Below are 20270 nucleotides of genomic sequence, written 5' to 3'. Positions count from 1 at the left end.
ATTTTCTTCTTATACAAGGTCTGATCGGGGTGATTCAGTGTCCCTGGAGGATGCTGAGGACCCTCCCTTGCCATCATCACGAGATGAGGTTTTGGGCTGTGACGGCTAGATGGGGTAACGTTCCAAAATCTCATGACATGCAGTCACAGGACAACAGTTTCCAGAGAAGGAAAAACACAATTTCCAGAAAAGAAACAAGAACCACTGGTAAGCTGAACCAGACCGGTATTTTTCCCTCAAGGAAAATCCTCATCACTGTTATTAGAAGTTACACACGGAGAACAAGGAGACTTGAGTCTAAAGGGTGTGACTGCCAAGTCACTGCAAGACGACTGTGCTGAAATCCAGTGCTGATCTATCCTGTAAGTGCAATGACTTTGATAAGGATACTGAATTAGCTGCTGGCCTGTGCCGGCAATTTGACCATATCAGACTGGAGCGATGTGCTCAGTCCTCACCAGCCACATCCCCCAGAACTCCACTGGTAAATGCTGCATTATAGAGCTCAGAGCTACAAACTCAAGCTAATGAAAGCTGTCAGATTACCAGCTTAGTGAATGCACACAAAGTCAGTACATGTCATTCAGAAAAGCATCACTTCAGACAGAACACGGTACTTGGCATTTCTGATGCATTGCCACAGACACAGTTTCACTGCAATATTTATAAAACCATAACATGTTCCCACCTTCAAACCCTACGTTATACAAATCCTGAAATTAGATTTAGAGCATGTACTTTTGTAACTTAAAGGACCTCCCACAATAGTGGAGGAAAAGAAAGCAAATAGTACAATTTATCAGATAAAAATATTGAAGAAATCTTTAGTGGCTGGTTTCCATTCCTGTCAAACTACTCACTAAAATGTCTTATTTTTGATTAATTTACTCCCCCTTATCTGTGTTTGAAGCAAAATGAAAAAATGTGTTTCACCAGTGCCCGCTTTTCTTGAAGTTATTTTTTCCAAGTACCTCCAGGACAGCAAGTCACAACTGCAGTTACATTAAAGGAGGATTATACCTTTTTCAAGAGAAGCCAGCTGGGTTTTGGATTGTAAATGTCATGTTTACAACATACAGTTTTGGGATAGTCTTACAACTTCTGGAGCTTAATGGAAAACTCAATTTCCCCTGAACGAAGCCACTATTAAGAAAAATCTGAGGATGGCAAAATCTCAAGTGCTTACCTTTGTCATTGCTACTTGTTGGTGTCGGAGGGGGAAGTCCAGGCTTAGATTTGTCATAATTGTTAAAGCTCTGGCTGCGTCGATTGTTGGCACTAATAGAACCACGAGCTTTGGCCTCACTGCCTGCAGCGGACACCCTCGTGGTGGGGCCTGGAAGTCTGATGAAAGAATTACAGTACAAATAAATATATTAAAAAGCACTCTAGGAAAGAAACTGTGGAATACCATGCCTAAGCTGAAAAGAACAGGATCAGTATCACAAGTACGTACTCACAAGGGTCTTTGTTCTTTTAGAAGAACAACAGAAAAATAAATCATCCTAGATGAAAAACACACATCAAATTGCTACAAATCTTGTGAATCAGAAATAGTTGCAAGTAAATTCAGTAGAGCAGTACCACTGGTACAAGGTTAAGGTTAAGTGAGACTGTTCTTAAACCAGATTGCTGGACACTTTTATACGCTGGATGCAGAAGGGCTACCTGTATTTTGGAAGTAATAATGAGAGAACATGGCTGCCTTTTCCCTGGTAGAGAAGCACATCCCATCTCTGCTCTGAAAGCTGCAAGCCTAGTAACCAAGCCCAATGGAACTTCACCTTGGTTTAATTATTTGAGCCTATAAAAAAATCACACAAAGCTTAAGTGCCCCCTCTTAGGGCAACCACATTATTGGCGAGTTGGTGTAAGCCTCTCATTCAACCTGGGTCAATCTCTTCCAGCATTTCCTTACCATAGCCTGTATTTACAAGATTTAGCTGTGTAAAATAGGAAAAAAATGTAGTTAGGATTCTGAAGTAAGTAGACAGGGAAGAATACTACTATCATGCTTTTCAGGCAAAAGGGGAGGGGGAAGACTTTTCTGTAAAGCCCGACAGATTTAGGAAAGTCACCGACATCACATCTCAACAATATGTGTACTTGAGTCCATCAAAGTTTCCATGTTGGTACTGCATTTGGTGCACAAATGAACACGGATTTCCACATTCCAAATAGATGAAATACTAAAAATTGACTAAATTGAGCAACTGTTTTAGTTGCTCAAAATGCACACTGCAGAGTTAGCGAAACAGCTCCCTGTTTTGAAAAGCAAGGACATCACACTAAACACTAAAAGACAGAACCAGTTACAGTAGCCCTCCCTGAAAGGGACCGCTCTTTGCTGACTTTTTTTTTTTGTATGGTAGAATCTCTTTAAAACCTCTTTATATAAAACACAAAAATCTGTCTTCAATAATTCGTGCCTATAATAGGCTAAAATGAAAAAGTCCCAGTTGTCAGAAAGAACAGGGATGCAGCCGACCAAATCACCATTGTGCCGCTGGGAAGGAAGAGAAGCCAGGAAGGAGTCTGGCAGGGCTTCCTAAATAAACTGACCTCTCCAAGACTAGTGAAGAAATAAGAAATACGAAAAGAAACATGAAGGATGAGAACAAAAATGTCAGCAGCTGCATGCACATGCTTTCAAAGCTCAAAAGAGGGTAAGACATAAGGGCATAATTCAAATACAAAACCAAAAACTAATTTACAAACTCAAACCACCACAGATTTGGCACAACACATCATGGTTCTGAGGTTGACTTTGCCGAAGCCATTTAGAAAGTCCCTTAATTTATCCAGCCTTTTTCAACACGGAGGGGTGCTAGAAAGTTGTACATACTCATCATTGCAGCAAGGTGTAAATAAGAACACCCCAGAGATGCTTCATCCACTGTAGAGCAGACTACATGGGAAGCAGCAGAGGCAAACCAGGGATAAACCCTTTTCTTGAGAACTTGGAAGTCACCAAGACAAGAAAGTTCATTAAAAGTTTGTTTTACTTAACAGGAAACAAGTTAGGTTTCCTATAGGCAGGAAGGTACAAGATACTTCACCTGAAAGTTTCTACCCAGTGATAAAACACTGAGAGTCCGGGCCAGCCACCTCATGAAGGGTACCAGAGCCCCCAGTACTGGGAGGGGAGTTTTCTAGCAGGGCTTGGCAGGAGGGAAGGGATAATGTTCTTGTACCGATGGGTAAGAAAAGTCTTCCCACGCATGCCCACACAGCTTCTGCAAATCTGTCACATTTAAAATTAAATAAAGCTGCCCAAACCATGTGACCACTCAAGAAGTGACAAGTTTTCAATTCAAGTCAGTATTGTCACTGCCAATAAAAACATACTGAGAGTAAAAAACATACGTGCTAAAAACACTCTCGACGAAGGTATTTCTGTTAGACGTTTTTCCACCCCCTGTAGTTTAATTCACTGATTTTAAGCTCCTGCTTTTGGTATTAGGCCAATACATTTCACAGTAGTCCCTGTGAAATCTAGGGGCGGAAAAAAAATAGGTTCAGGGAGTCATTTCTAGCTTCCTGCTCTTAGAGACAAGGTACTGAGCTCAGAGAATGCTCTCCTTTACCACTCTGCAGCACCTCTTCTAGGCAAATACAAACTGTCAAGCCACAATTACATGAAAAGGGAACACGGAACATTTTAACAGGAGTTATATTGCAGACCTTCACTGTTGTCATGAAAGAAATAAGATGGGGGAAATAAAACCGAATTATACAGCAGAACTAACAATCTACACTAACATGTCAAGCTGAATAAAAATCAGAAGTAATAGGTCATAAGCTTAGTAAAAATGGTATTGTATAATTTACCAATATAAAACTATATAAAATTTTATAGTAAAATATTTTAATCTATAATCGTACTAGAAGTAAACATGATTAATAACCACATTAATAACACAGCAACCCTTATGATCACTGCGATGAGATGGCCATACAAGCTGCCAAGCAAGCCACGCTGGGATTCAGGAGAAAAAATTTACTGAAGTACCTATTAATCATTTTCAGGGAGATTAGACGCGCTCAGCTTCAGAGCACTGGGAAGTGCCGGTGCTCTGGTGAGACAGACCCACACGGTGCTGTTCGGGCTCACAGGGTGCATGTGATGCTCGCCTTACCAGCTAAGGCATGAGCCTGATGCTAGTCCTTTCAAAGAGGCAAATGTAAACACAACTCATACAGATATGTACAGTGGGGAGGGAACTCCCAGAACCATGTTTTGTTCTCAAAAGCAAAAGCTCAAAAGGACAAGAAAACCCAATTATTTTCTTGCGGGCCAGAATGCATTCCACACCTTGAAAAAAAAGAACAAATTAAAATCCATCTAACATTTCCACATTTCAGCTGTTTGTAAAATGCCTTGTTACAAACTGTTTTCAACAGGAACCCTAAACATGCATCCAGAAACAATGCAAAAGGTTTATTCATGCTTTGCAGAAGATGAAGAAATGCTAACCTAGAAGACTTTTTCTGACCAAGAGTGAATCGGATGATTTTGCTTTGAGATGAGTCCCTGGGAGAAGCACTGTGATAGGAAAGAAAAAGTGGAAGATAACATTGAACAAAGAAACTTTTTTTTTTATTATTTTAAACCACTGAATTTAGTAAGTAGATTTAGGGAGGAAAGAGTTTTTAAGAATTTCACAGGCAAAAAAGCTTCTTACTGAAGTATGACTCCAGGTCAAAATTCCTACAATCTGAAAGGAATTAATTTTTATAGAGTAATAAATATGCAATTCTGCATGCAAACCTCAACTTTATTACTCTTTCCTTCTCAATCCTTTATTATATGTAATTCCTACAGAATCTGAGCAACTGAACTTTAGCATACGCTAAGAAAACATGAGATTTAAGAACTTCAGGTTTGATATTTTTTAGATTATTTGAAACCCAGCACAAGGACTGAAAACACCAAAGCAATATTCAAATTGTCCCATGTATCTCTGCATGTTTTTGACCGGGAAGTCACATAAATATGTTAAAATACATCTTTGTTTTACAGTAATTATTTCCTCTATGAGTTTATACATTCTGTAGCAACACTGTTTTTTTTTTAATTATACAAAAATATTGTTTATACCCAAAATGAGTATCATTCATGAGGAAAGACATAAGCAAAACCCAAATAAGCTCTGGGTAGCCTCACTTGGAAGGCTTAATTTAAACTGTTTATATCCCTCATAAAAAGTGCTTAAGATAAGTGTTCACCTTAAAATGTGTTATTTTAACACAAATAAGCCTTAACTTGAAATATTAAATAAAAAACCTTCATACTTCAGTAATTATGCAAATATGGATTCATCCTTTAATGCTGCCCACTTATCCCCACTAAAACCCTCACTCTCTTTGCAGTGGAAGGGTCAGACAAGAAGGCTGTCCATGCATTCACAGTGGTACCGCCCTCATAAACTGCTTTTATTCTAACCTGGCAAGAGCAGCACTAGGATTTAAGACATTTAGGGGACAAAGACCCCCTCTATTTATAATATTCTGATCTAGGAGTGCCAACAAACACCAATTGCAAAAATTATTTTTCATCTAAGCCATATTTTATTTTGAGCGGTAAGCCTAGATTTAATTTTCACTGTCACCAACCATGATAAGCTCCATTTCTTTTACCACTGCTAGAGCCTTCTACTTCTTAGTGAGGACTGAAATTCTTATAAACTGAGAACCAAAGTTGGTTTTCACATGCCCCAAGTACATATTCTGTAATGGCAACAATCTACATGCTTTGTGAGTAGAAAGAAGCAAAAGGAATAGTGAGAAAAACACCCTTAAGAAATACTGTGGTTACTTGGTGTAGCAGGTATTTTACACCCATTGGACTGCATATTTCCAGCACCGAGAACATATTTAAGCACATCTGTTTTGATTTCCAAAGGCATGAAGTCAACTGCTACCCAGCATTCAATTTCCAATATACTCTTTATTCCAGAGTAGAACTAAAGAAAGAAGTTTATTTGGCTTTTGAAGACCTTTAACAAGAAGAAAAAAATAAATAAACATTGGAAAAAACCAAACTTAAAGGAAATTTCCCCACCTGGACTGCATTTCTGGTTGTGCTTTGAACTGATGCTGCGCAGCTTGCAGGGGCTGTTGGCACGGAGTCTGGAGTGAAGCTGGTACCTGCTGCTGTGGTACCCCGACCTGGCACTGGGATGGAGTCCCTGCTGGCTGAGATACTGAGGGAGGCTGCTGGGACGGATGGTGGTGTGGTTGCGGTTTCTGTGGCTGCTGTTGCTGTTGCTTGTATCGAGATAAACTGAAGAAAAGGCCCAAGATGGCCTTTAGATTCCCATTCCTGATTTCTGTAAGGCAATGTTCAGAACTTGTCAGCCACCAGTCACTGTTTCTCTCCGACAGCACAATGGGTCAGCCACTGCACTCTTCATAACGCCATCTGAACTCCGTTCCTTTAGGATATGACAGGCTTTCTGCACATCTAATCAGCGCTACAGCTGATCACCAGTGAGCACCAGCTACAAATAAGTAACTAATTTCTTCCCCGTGGTGACTACACTATGTCTCGCATTTCTGCCGTAGCCTGTGTGTTATTGCCAGTGTGCTTAAAAAGAGAGTTCCTTTAAAGTAACTAAAAAAACCAAAACAAAAACCCCCACAATGACACGTGTATTAACAACAGTACACTGAAAATGATTTCTCAGTCCTAAATTTGCCTAAGGAAGAGAAACTAATAAGTTATCACACAGTATTATGTCATTTCTGGAATATCAAACTGATCGTTTCCCATACGACAATGATGCAAGCTTTGCGCTAGAAAATACGATTATTGGGTGAAATGGCTGTATTAAAAAAGATAATTACCAGTCTGATACTATCACAAGACAATAAAGAATGGATACCCAAAGTACCTAAAGACAGCTTGACAGTGAATGAAAAACATTTCAATTCCTAAAAGTCATCCTATCAAATGCCAAAACAAAACCAAACAGAAATACAAAGATAAAGACACGTGTCAGGCCATGCTGTTATGCACTGTTGTTATAATTAAAATGCAAGAGCACCAATTCAATCTTGCAGACAACCTTAAAAATGTGCTGTGACTTAATTATTTAGCATGTTTAATTTCTTAAATTAAAAAAGTGAATTAAAAAGGCTACATCAAACAGTTGAACTTTTACATGCACTATATAGACCGCTTGAACTAATAAAACTTCCTGTTGCCCTAAGCTTTTAAATCCTTCTACATGGATTAGTTCAAGAGGGGAAGAAAAGGATGTGGCAAAACAGTGGCCAAGCACAAAGGTGAGAACCAGAGTTTTAATTTCTCTCCCCAGTTCTGGCTGAAGGGTTGCTCCGACTTTGTAATGGGCCCTGTTCTATCCTCTGTTCCCTCTCCCACCCACATTTCTGCTCACACTGCTTATCTTTGCTGTGTAACAAACTTCTGTTCTGAACTTCAAGCCCTTTATCCACAAAATCTCAGGTTCATGACTTAAAAATTTTGCTCCTCTTTACTATACCAGCTGCCAGCTTTGGTCTCCTTGCCTAGCTGTGCCTCAGTCTACTGTTTCTTCCTGCCACTAATCTATCTTCTTCCTTAGTTTTGTTTCGGTCAAATGCCCATGTTCTCAGAGACTCCTAGACCTTATCTAAGCGGTCTGGGTCATCACCCAGGCCAAGGATACCCCCTTCCTTTCTTCTCCTGACTGAATCTCCTTAGCCATTTTTTCCTTCTTGCAGTCTGGCCCCCCCACCAGTGCTCTCTCCCATCACTGCCCCCATTCCCTTGTTTAAATGACTATCAATCCCAGGGCCCGTAAGCAACCATTTTCTGTTTTCCCTTGTTTTCTGAGCCAATTTTAGTCTCTTTCTGGACCATGGGTCCCAATGTACCCTGGCTGTTGCCCCTTTTACCAGTCTGCTCCTGCTCCCATGCAGCCTCATGCCACAAACCCAGCTTCTCCCTCTGCCCGTCAGGCAGGTTCCTTCTATAATCTGCCAGTGTTCAGCTAAGGAGGACAGGGATGGGAGTAGACAATAAAGTAAAAGAAACACAAAAGACAGCAAAGCACAGTGAAAAGGATGTCCTTATCTTCAGTAAAGAACTCAAGTTACTCATGGGAATTGTAAAGAAAGTAGCACTTAATCACAAGCTGAAGCATAACTAAACAGACCCAGAGGCACTGGGAAGCTTAACTGCACAAATACAGGCCAGGAGATAAAAGAAATTACCAGGGGTCGGCATGTTTAAACTTAGCAAAGCTATATGCATGTGCAAAGGGGGACTTGATTTCCATGTGAGGTGAGAGGGTATTATAACCCACCTAAACCTGTCGCTTTCTATGGCTGTCTGTCTTCTACTGCATTTATCAGAAGACCAACCTGCTTTGGGCATTTTTCTAAGCTGACCAAAAAGTGATAATCAAAGGGAAAACATCTTTACTGACTTTCAAAAGAAGCAGTCTCTTTCCCTCAGGATTTTAAGCAAAATATTTCAATCAGGGCTTTCAGAGGTAGTTCTGTTTCTCTTATCTTAGACTGAGGTAATTCACCTGGCAGTTTGCCCTTGCACTTTGTACAAAAAGTTATTTCAAAGAGTACTTCACCCGCACCAGGTCCTGCCCATCACTGCAGTCTCAGCTGCTTCCTGCTTCAAGTCCCCTCCAGCCCATGTGTCAGCTTAAATATGTATATTAACTTTGATAAGGGCAAGCACGTCATCCACCTATTTTAAATCTGGAGCCAAAAATGACTTGTATGTTAGAAACAAACACTCTAGACATTTGAGAGGAAACTGGAATTTGGTGTTCAGAGAACCCCCACAAACCTACCCTTGGGAAATTTCCCTCCTGGAATACCTCACTTGATACTTGTTTCCCCTACAGGTAGAACTTTCACTACTGTAGCTTGCCAATCATCCTTCACTGGTCTTCACAAAAATAAGCTGGACTCAGCGGAAATCGAAAAGAAAAAAAATCAGTTCAGGAAAAAAAAGGTAAAGAAAAAGGTCTGCTGGATAAATCACTGGAGCAATATCATTATCTGATTCCTCTAACAGTTGTGAATGAAATTTCTGCCAATCAAAACTACTCATTGTGTGCAGAATACAGATCAATGCGAACCAATGAAGAAAAATAGCCTGTCGCTGTTTAGTCATTTGTTTGCATCTGCTTCTGTAAACCTTACTTTGCATCTGATTCTTTAAAGCACGTGGGACTAGAGCAAACAGAACTAGTTTACATGGACTGGACTGGTTAGCCAAACTGGCTACCAGGCATACAAATTAAGAATCACTGCACATTCCTTAGCTTGCACCTATCCTGCCAGAAAACAGGGCTGTCATATATATGTACTATTCACCCCTAAAGATAGCAGGTGTCTGCTTCTGTCATTTTGCACTAGCTTCTTAGGGCTGACCCCCAAGGGATTCCGTGTGCAGTCCCCATCAGCCCTGCTTAGTGCGTGTAAGAGGTGAGGCAAGATGGTCTGCTGACCAGAACAAAATGGAAAAAAAAAAAACCAAAAACCAGGAAATTCTGTTCACAGCGAATGACAGAAGAGGAGAGAAAGGGTGAAAATAACTACAAGCAGGTTTGAATTCAGTCAAAATGTTGAGAAGCAGATATACTTCGAGCTGATCCAGGGCACATCCCGAAGTCCAGGCGGACTGACTCAAAACCCGCCTGCACATGCTCTAGGCTGACGGGGTCTATCTGACTTCAGGGACCCAAAGGTACCACAACAGCCCTGGGATGAACTTTGCAGACTCTACTGCGGAACATGATCTGAATGTGAACGATACTGGGAATTTTATAAAAACAAGGAAGGGAAATGCAAGGAGTTAACTTCCACCACACACACTTGATCTGCAGGCAGTTTTTGATAATTAAAGAGTAATTTTTTGAAGACTGTACTTAAGTGTACTCAGTGGTATCATTGAACTCTGGTAGCCTGGTAAGTGCCCTACTTGTGCTTAAAACAGCACCGTATGGTCACCATCAGTGACTGCAGATCTTTAGCATATTCACTGCATAAATCTGTAGCAAAAGGCCATGTCTAAATGGCACATATGTATCAGAGCAGGTTCTTTTCACTGGAAGGACATGACACATGAACTCCCAAATTGTTTCAACATGTAGGAGTCATTCAAATCCCGGTTTTGAATCATTAACTTCCTCCCACACTAAAACTGCACTATTGAAAAATACGTGTTCTCAAGCAACCCAGGAGAGACTTCAATGTTTACTCCCATTTGGAAGCAATCACAATCTTCTCCTTCCTCCTCGATGAGGATCTGCCAGCGAAGTAAACAAAGTTGTTTGCAGTGGACCTAGCAGGTCTTGGCAACTTGCGCAGAAACACTGGCTTGTTTGGTTAAGGCACTCTTCACTTTAAGTGGTTCTGTGTTCTCTCCTGTTTAGTTTCCCCCTCCTTCATCAGCACCATTAAGGAGGGACTGAGAACAGAAACTGAATTCCTTGTTGTATTCAAGTCCTTTAACTTCATTTTACAAAAAATGCTTCTTCCCCCTCCTGCTGTCACTTTTTTCCTTCAATGTTAGTGGTGGAGCCAGTACATTCTCTCATTCATATGCTGGCAGCACACATTACTGGTCTCTTCCTAGCTTCTGTATGATTTAAAATGTTAATTCCTAGACAGCGTAAAAGAAGGGAAGAAATACAAACCCAGTGAAGCCATGGGATAACCTATATCCTACAGAGTCTGACTTGCGATTTGGCGGGAGAGCAACGAACGAACATTAATCATGCTGTCGCTGCCCCAGTGCGAACAACACAGCACTGCCAACTTTGCACAGCCAGGAAGTTTTCTTATAATCTGCTTTTTTTCTTATATTTTGCATTGTATAAAGACAGGTAAATGACGTGACGTTTATTGTAGTTTTACATATCATATCGAGGTCAAAACTGGCTTTTACAATGGATTCAGTTGCATTTTCTTTTTAACCGTTTCCTGGTAAACAAACTTTTTGCTGTTAGAAGTTTTAGCTCATACTTTTGTTTTCTTGACATGAGAATCCTGATTCTAACCGAGCTATTGAGGTATATAATGCAGGCAGTACTTGGGCTGACTATATTAAAGCTTTGCTTTGGAAGAAAATACGTTATTGCTGTTCTAACCCAGCTTAAAGGATATACCACAGAAGACAACAGCTAATGTTCAGCCTCCTCTTTCCCTACTAGTGGTGGCATAATCAGGTTAGAACAATGTGTACTAAATATCTGCCTCTTTGCTTCCCACACTTACGAACCATGTCAAAATTAGTGTAATGACATTTCAAATACACATTTTAAAGTGCCTTGTAAGATCTCATAGACTAGGATGAGGTAGGAGGCTTATTTTTGAGGACAGCAAGGAATTCTTTAAGCTACTTTCCAAATTGTGAAAATGTATTTTTAAATTGTAATATTTAATAAGTTTTTAAAAAATAATAGCTGTAGTTTTATAGGGGAGTTACAGAAGTTTTTAATATTTCTGTAACTTTTTTAATGTAGCACACATATACAAAACCCATGTACATGATGGTTTCACCACAGAGTTCATCCACAGTGGGTATCTAGCATTCACTTCATAAACATCATTTACCAACAATAAAGAAAAGGCTTCAAATCTTCAATTCAAAGCTGAGACTTCAGACCATGATGATAATGTGCACGGTGCTGCGTTTTGGATTTGTGACTACACCAGTGCTGATAAGGCACCGCTGTTTTGTTGTTGCCGAGTGATGCTTGCACAGCGCCAAGGCTTTCTCTTTTTCCCACACTGCCTTCCCCCAGTGTGCAGACAGGGGTGGGCAAGAACCTGGGAGGGGACACGAACTGGACAGCTGACTGAAGAGATATCCCATCCCATATTAAGATCACTCTCAACAATAAAAACTGAGGTTGGTGGTGGGAGGGTGGTGGGGAGGCAGCTATCGCTGGGAAATGGGCTGGGCATCTGTCTGCTTGTGGGAGGTGGCAAGTGATTGCCTTTGCATCACTTGTTTTGGTTTTTTTCTTCCTCTTTCCTTCACCCATTAGACTATCTTTATCTTGATCCAGCTGTTTTGTCACTTTTTCTCTTAGTATTCCCTCTCTCATCCCGCTAGGAGTGAGCAAGCAGCGGTGCAGGGCTTAGCTGCTGGCTGGGGTCAGCCCACCACATCTACACACCCTTCCTTGCCTTCCTTGTTTGAACTATAGGATTCCTTCAGAGGAAGAAAACATGGCTTTAAACGTACAGGTAATTAAGTTATTCACACACAAGTAACAGTACATGGCATGTACTGTTTATATACAGTATATATAAACTGTTTTATATATATAAAAAAATAAATATATATATATATATCTACAACACTATTACTGCCTCAAAATTAAGTTTGCAAAGACACTTAGTCACCAAACCTAACTTGAAGTCTCACCTGATGCCACACATTCAATTATTTGTTCTGTGGAGCTCTGAAGGAGGTGGCACACAGTATATTCAAAGTTTGCCTTAGCAGCTACTGAATCCAATTGCTTTTTTTGAATTGTTATTTACATGCAAACGTAAATGAAAGTTGGTGCTGAGGATGACAGAAATCTATTCAATCTCTTAATAAGACAACAGTTAAACAGTTTCTGAGCCAACAGGTACCATACCTCCTGACAGATATCATGTACTGGCATAAAGGAATATAGTACACAGAGTCATGTTTGGATTTCAGAAAAATGCTGGTGCTCCTCAAAAGCAGAGTGATTAATTAGAGGTCAAAACATCTTTTTTGTTTTTGTTATAAACACTCAGATTTTATCGTTCCATGCAAACGGAAACAAGCTTTAAAAAAAAAATCTTCCTTAAAAAAGAAAAGCAAGCAGGATACTTCTTCAGGTAAAAGAGTAACTGAAGAATGAGGAAATAAATATCTCTCTCAAAAGGCAAACAACAACCAGCAATTAATTTTAAATATCTGCAAAATCTACACTCTGATACATGTGCCAGTTATAGAACTTAGATGAGAAATTTCTGGTTTTTAACAGAAGGAAACAAAGTGGTGACTGAATTCTAATTTGTTCTCACTGATTATTTTTAAAAGCCACCTGTGTGGAGATTAGATACGTATTTTACCTACCTTTCACACCGAGATGAGGGAAAAAGTAGTAAAGACTGTAAAAAATGTAAATTATCCATATTGATATTCCATTACACTCCATGTTCTGGTTACAATCACAAGTAGTAATTCAGGTTCCTCATTTAAAATTAAATTTTAAACAATCAATTGACTCACCTTCTGCAGACAGCCCCTGTATGTTAATCCCCTTAGCAGCCAAGAAACTGAGGCATGCATCTATGTTTTCAATCTGTTCAGGAACAAACAAACAAACGAGACACACAGAAATAAAATGCATTGTAATAATTGTTTACTTTCATCTCCTGCCACCCTTTATTGCACTCAGCCTTTGTATCACACAAAAAGTCTCATTTCTCACTGTATGGAATCCATAATCTGAAACCTCCTCAGTTACTAAGGTCCTAAACAGAGTACTACATGGGTCAGGACTCAGGACTTTCTGTTATTTGCACTTGTATGAAATGAGTTAGTTAATACTCTAACCATGAAAGGCGATCACTACATATCTTACTAAAGGGTCAAGGATGTTATGCCAGGATTTTTAACCTACAATATGTATAACAAACACAAAACCAAAAATAAACACGGAGGCCACATTTGCTGGAGGAGGCAGATAGCCACTTGCTCTTAAGTTGACAGCTGGCAAAAGTTTCCAGCCACAAAAGCAGTCAAATATAAAAACTGTAACTGGAAACCCCAGCCGGAATCCAAAAAATGTTCCCTCGCAACATTCTCCACGTGTCAGAAAGGACAGGCAACCTTGGCCCCTCACTGTGGGACAAATCCTGCCCTTCAGAGAGGTGGTACAATGGTACTAAATTGCACAGGATAAAATTAATTCTAAGTAGGTAGGGGTCTTCTGCACAACAAGTCCGACTGGTAGTGACTACAGCTGCTATATACAGACCGGACTCAAATCCCAGCTAACAAAGTGAACTCCAGAAAGGCTGGATGAGTCAGGCATGGCATTTTTTCTACCATACCTGAATATCGCAATCTTGCAGTAGCTTCACACTTAACTTTGCCACCAAGCTCCCACTGAAGCCCTGCTGTCATATTCAGACAATGATGCAGAGAGCTGCCAGCCCCTCCCAGACCAAAGCACTTCTATACAAAAGCAAGCTTAGACACCTTGGGAGGCTGCAAGCAACAGCATTTTAGGAAATACCATGTTTCATGTGTGGTTACACAGAAGACTTTTGGATAATACCACTGAACAATTTTTTATTTCATCATAGTAATCACTAAGTGATAAAACAGGGTCTCCACGTCTCAACATCTTGCAAACATTAACTTACTAATTCCTAAAGTATCACAACCAAACACTGCTTCTACTTTATAGGTAAGGAAGGAGACAGACATGAGGCCCCCACGCTTGCTCTCACGTAACTACCTTTCTTCTGTGAAGTTTGGAGACATCAAAAGGGAAGGTTAAAGATCCAGCTTCCCTGTCAGCTCCTGCCTGCCCTCAAAAAAAATACACTGTGAGGGCTGCGTGGTGTTCTGGAGGCTGAGCTCCCAGCACCTGACTTCACTTCCCTTCCTTCTCAAAGTAATAAAATAGTACCAGGGAAGCTGCCAGAGATCCTCCAGCACGGATTACTCTCAAGGTACTTCCATTTATTGTCTATAACTATAACAATAAAAACATTCTTTTCTATTGGGGGGGGGGGGGGGAGAAAGTTACTGGCATTACCTGTGATTTCGACAATTAGAAACACCGACATGCTCAAAACTTCTATCAACCTCATTACACTTTGAGATATACTATATACTTTCAAACCCAGATAGATACCGAAGAACACATTTCCTGTAACATTCAGAACTTACAGCCCGTAGCAGGGTCCAGTTCAAAGGTTCATTTATCCACAGTTCAATACGACACGACAGCCCATCTCTACCCATTTCCTTCCTCAGCACTCAACAACCCTTTCAAGTTTCCAACACCGCTCTTTTATGGAGGTGATTGGGATTTTGCCAGAAAGCCAAGGTTCACCTTTGCAAGAATAAACATCACATAAAAGCATCAATCCATTTCTACTACCTCCACTTAACAAGCTGCATCATTACAAGAACATCTCCAGACTTCCACAGCTGTGAGTAGACGTCTCCTCTGTTAATCAGGAGGATTCCTCAGGTTAGTGAGTAAAGATAAGCAATATCTCATCTCCACTCCAGATCTGCAGCTGTAAAAGCTCCAAGGAGCTCTTTCAGTCCTGCTTTGCTTTTCTTCCCAGGTCCCTCATCTTGGCTCAAACTGTCCTGGAGGCCAGAGTGACCAGAGGATTAAAATCTACTTCTGGGTAGCAAGTGCCTCCTCACCCGTGCCCTCACTCTTGGTGCTACAGAGTAGTCCTTGCTGACTACTTCATCTCATGCTCATTGCAGATCAGATTCAGATTCAGGAGTCCCCTTTAAAGTCAACTCCACTTCTTCCCTGGGACAACGACGCAGTTTTTACTGAGCACTTTAGCCACTTAATTAAGATACACCGCTCCCACCTCCCGGGGGATGACTTCAAGCGCCAATGCCTGAGGTGTGAATTTGGCCCACAGGGTGAGTGCCCTGGACCTCGCTGCCGTACGAAGGCACAGATGGCTACCTCGCCACACCAGCTGTAATGCCTAGCTAAAGGCTGTGAAAAACAGGGCTTGGTGCTAGACTGGTATAGAAAAAGAATGACGATATTAAAAAATAAAGATGCAGTAAAAAAGATACAGAACTTGGACTGTCAAAAATCTCTGGTGCATTACAGTCAAGAACTCATAATAATCAAAACCTTCTAGAAACAGGAAAGTGTCCCATTTCCGTACTTAAAACCAAGCACAATGAAATAAAGTGGTAATAACAGAGGCTTGCAAAAGCAAACCTCTTACATTCAGAACATGAAGTGCTACGATAAGATCCTATGGAGAAGTACAGCATTGCACATACATGGAATTCACTAAAAAAACAAACAAATGAAGGATAAAAACGCATCAATGATTCTGTTAACATTTATGCAGTATCTGTAACGATAACAACAGCGTTACTTGGCAGAATGACAGGAATGTGAGCAATTAGTTGATTTTGAAGGAAAAATAAAGCCTGAAAAGGAAAATGGAAAGAAATTTGGGGACTTTCAAGAAGAAATTGAAACACAGAATGCAGGTCTATAGCTGAGATGATTCAAATTTAGTGTTGGTAGGAATTCAAGGTGCTTCCCACACAATGACTGGCTGGTGGCCCACATGAAAGTGGTTTAGGACTGCTATCCAGCTCCAGGGGAAAAGGGCTCATGCTCATTTGGCACTTGAGCCTCTGAAGAGGCAAAAGCCCTGAATGCTCGACCAGAGCTGTCTGCTAACCCCGGTGAGGTGCCAAGAATGAAAGATGTGATGCTGGGATGCATGAGGGAAGCAATCATCAATTTTTCCTGTTGTAAAAACTAAAGTTAAGAAAGCGACTGAAATCTTCATATGTCAAATAGCTTAAGGTTTTAATACTATTTTGTGGCCACTGGCCTGAGTGAAGAGCCCTACCCTTGGCTAAATTACTCTCAACAAACATGCACTAGAAAGAAGCATTTCCAACAGTGTAACATTTAACAAAGTTCACCTATAAAAGCTCCAGGGAAGGCTTCTGTCTCTAGCCCCTGCTATATTAACAGCAAAACTAATTATTTATAACCCGCAAATATTGTTTTATGGAGAAAGATCCCCCAGTGCATACAGAGCTGGAGCTAACAAGCTATTCTGAAGTAGTAGCATGGTAGTTAGACCACTTAGATATATGGACCTAGGACAGAAGTGAAGTTCCTGGATAGATCTCACCTAAGAAAATGCCTAATGACCCTGTGTCACGGTGACTTCCAACACAAAGTGCAGCTCCTCCTTGAAATTACAGCATTCAGCAGCAAATCATCACCGAGACTCTATAGGCCGTTTCTTGGCCAAGTCCTCGCATTGCTTAAACTCCTTAAGCAGATAGGAACTGACTGGATTTGCCAGAGGGGAGCATATATAACCTTTTTCATTGTAAACTACAATTTTTTTTTTGGCTGACAATTCTGATTTCTCATTTGCTTTGCCAGCAATGTTTAACACAGCAGAAGCAAAGCAGGAAAGATGGTAGTTGGACACTTTCATTTCCCGCCTACCCAAAACAGGGGAAAGCTGTATAAAAGAAGGAAAACCAAGGAAACATATACACAGTGATTATTTTACTCAGATGCCATTACTGGGAGCATCCAAAACTGAGCCTTGCCTTGTTAATTCACGGCCAAAAGCCCCAAATGAATTTGTATTTTTGAATGGCCACATATAAACTATTTCAGGTCTAGTCATCGATCACCTTTCCTCTTAACACAAATCTCTGGGTGGCACTTGGCAAGATGGGAGCAGAAGGCATCATGGCTAAGTAATATTTATTACACATGCCTAACTTTCCAATGCCAGACCAGCAGCAGTTGCTTTGCTACACCAATAAGACCATCAGCCTCTTGCTGGAAAAGCAGAATTAAAAGCTAGTGGTCACAGGTAATTAATGATTTCTAAGTACCTTTGTTAAGGACATACTGCACATCATCGTTTGCATTCCCACCAGACCTGCACACTCCTCATTCCTTCCTAGCTCCTACACATATGAAACTCAAGTACACACAAATTTAACAGCTTCACTGAATTCCTATGTGTGGATCAGAATACATTTATTTAATTCTTATTTAACTATGACTTTCCCAGGTATATGACTCAGATTTCCTTCTATTCTCAGCAGTACACTACAGTAATTATGTATTTCCGGCAACACTGGCCACCAGACCCACACAGGTTTTTGCACTTGTCATGTAATAGCAATTTCAATTTCTATTCTTGTCTGTGCTAGAAAGAAAACATGTCCTGGCCTGTACGAGCAGAAAAGGGCATGCCAGAAACAAAAAAGCACCAAACACCCAAATATCCCCATCCTGTAGCCAGTAAAAGTAGACCTATAGGTGGGTACCGATACATGTTGAACCTTGACTATATCAAAGGCTTGAATATGGAAATGGTCTACAGCCAAAGCTGTCTGTCCAAGTCTGCCAAGTCAAACAGACAGGGTAAACCATAACACTAGTGCTGCCATGTGACAGATACAGATGTTTTTCTCAAACAGAAGTCAGAATCACTTACTGTAGGTTCCTTTACATAGAAACCATGGGAAGTTTCTCATGTTATGATGCAAGTCGTCTGCTCCCAGCTTTCACAGTGATAGACGTGGAGTTTTTATGAGCTTATCCAGAAAACCCACTACTTATATTGAAAACGGTGCTTTCCATTTAACTTGAGCCTCCATGTTATGTACAGTATATTAGTTTTCAAAGAAGATGATGATTGATTTAATGTGAAAGTTTTTGAAGTTTCACAAACCCTTATGCAATATTCTGGCAGACTTCACATACAATGTGGAAACGAGGAAGGAGCCTATCTCAAGCTGTTTTCAGCAAGCTGTTTCATAAGGAAAAATCTATTCCTTGTCTGTATTTTCAGATCAAGCTTTTACACTCAATATTTCTGTATCATAAAGCTTTGGAAGAGCCTTAAAATCTTAAGCATTGCATTGACAGTCCTTAAAACCCTGGAGATTTGGGGGAGGAAGGGGTTCTCCCTTCAAATAATGTCTCATTCGCACTATTTCCTAAACATAATTATATGTGAAAAATACCAAGGCAAAGCTGCAAATTCCATCTTCCCCAGAAGGAGAGGCACTAACTATTATCGCTTTGTTTAAAATAAATCTTCCATTAGTAGTTATCGCAATCAAAATGTTGGCATTTTTAAAGAAAATAATACGTTGCTCCTAGTGTTCATATGCTGCTCCTGACTATTTGGATAAAAATGTCTCTCAAAATTAAGTTTCAGGATTTTAACAGAACTTGGTGGTTATCTTAGAAGTAACAGACATGTAACATAAGGGCGAACTAAGCTAATCCATATGCTGAACCCAGGCTGTAACCGACCTAGTCACAGAAACAAAAATCTGTTATCACAGGTACACTGTTTTCATATCTATGTGAAGAGTTGACTCTCTCTGTTACAAATGTATGATCTCTATTTTTCTAAGAAAAGTACAGTTTGGGCACTAATCTAAGGCTAAAGAACTAGCGTAAGCCTCATCTCTTGCATCCCCTTCTCTGTGACCCTGGATAAAACTTTCCTGTGCCTCAGCTCTTGCTCTGAAAAGAATGGGACAAATATTCCATATTCACTCATAAAGTGCCTAATATAAATAGAAATGGGGGCAGTCAGCACCACAGAGAAAGCTGTGATTCATTATTGCCAAAATTTCTAATTACATCAAAGAGCATCCAAAGGGCATCCCCCTATTGTGAATGGTTTCAGACAATCCTGCATGGCTCACAGAGCTTGCCAAAGCTGATCTGGTCTGAGAGAGATAGATGGAAGGGTTGTAGAATTCTTTAGTTTATTTTGAAATTCAGCTTTTCAAGGCTTTTTCATGTTTATTTATTCAAAACTGAAACCTTCCTATGGGGGAAAAAAAAAAGTAAAGGGTAATTTCTTTGAAAACTATCCCTGGAAATATTATTTTTGGATCAGCTTTTCAGGATCAGGCCTTAAATATATTTGAAAAGTTGAAGTGGATAATTTGTGTATAATTTGAAAACTTCAGACATCCTAAATTATCATTAGTTAAGCAACAAGTTCAACTTTGCAAAACAGCCATCAAGAGTATCCTGCCTCTGGAGAATCATTCATTTAGGCTACAGATGAAACTCTTTGCTGGTCTCGATAGACACTTGACTAGATTTCAGCACATAGCACACCAACTGTACATTACTGGCACTACATCTCAGCTTATATGTAACTGAAGACAGGAACAGATGGGGAGAAGCCACGGCTGTGCTCAGTGAACACACATGGGGAAGGTAGCAAGTCCCATGAATGCTTCATTTCCACCCTCCTCAGTTGCTTGCAGGAGACCCTCTTCTATCTGGGGCTTACAGACTGAAAGTTAGGTGTCTAGTGCCGTGCAGCTGGAATGAAATTAAAAACATCAATACCTAGTGAAGATGAACTTCTTCCCAAAACATCCTTCAACTCTACATTAAAAGAATATTTTTTTAAAAAGCATAAATACTTCAAAGGAAGGACTGACACTAAACCCACTCAATGCAGTAAGCGCTGGCTCT

The 20270-nt window shown here is 40.3% G+C and overlaps 1 protein-coding gene across 7 annotated transcripts in view; it reads right to left on the bottom strand.

The window, feature by feature from the left end:
- NAV2 (neuron navigator 2) overlaps positions 1-20270 on the bottom strand; it is a 410478-nt gene that overhangs the window by 127386 nt on the left and 262822 nt on the right. For all 7 annotated transcript variants that reach the window (XM_056353345.1, XM_056353346.1, XM_056353339.1 and 4 more), the window contains exons 4-6: positions 13259-13331; positions 6065-6332; positions 1187-1344 (exon numbers count right to left, since the gene is read on the bottom strand). In XM_056353345.1, the coding sequence (XP_056209320.1) occupies positions 1187-1344; positions 6065-6332; positions 13259-13331 (499 nt within the window). The remainder of the gene's footprint in view (positions 1-1186; positions 1345-6064; positions 6333-13258; positions 13332-20270) is intronic.

This window comes from Falco biarmicus, chromosome 10 (assembly GCF_023638135.1).
Source record: "Falco biarmicus isolate bFalBia1 chromosome 10, bFalBia1.pri, whole genome shotgun sequence".
NCBI lineage: Eukaryota > Metazoa > Chordata > Aves > Falconiformes > Falconidae > Falco > Falco biarmicus.
This window is presented reverse-complemented; position numbering and strand designations above follow the sequence as displayed.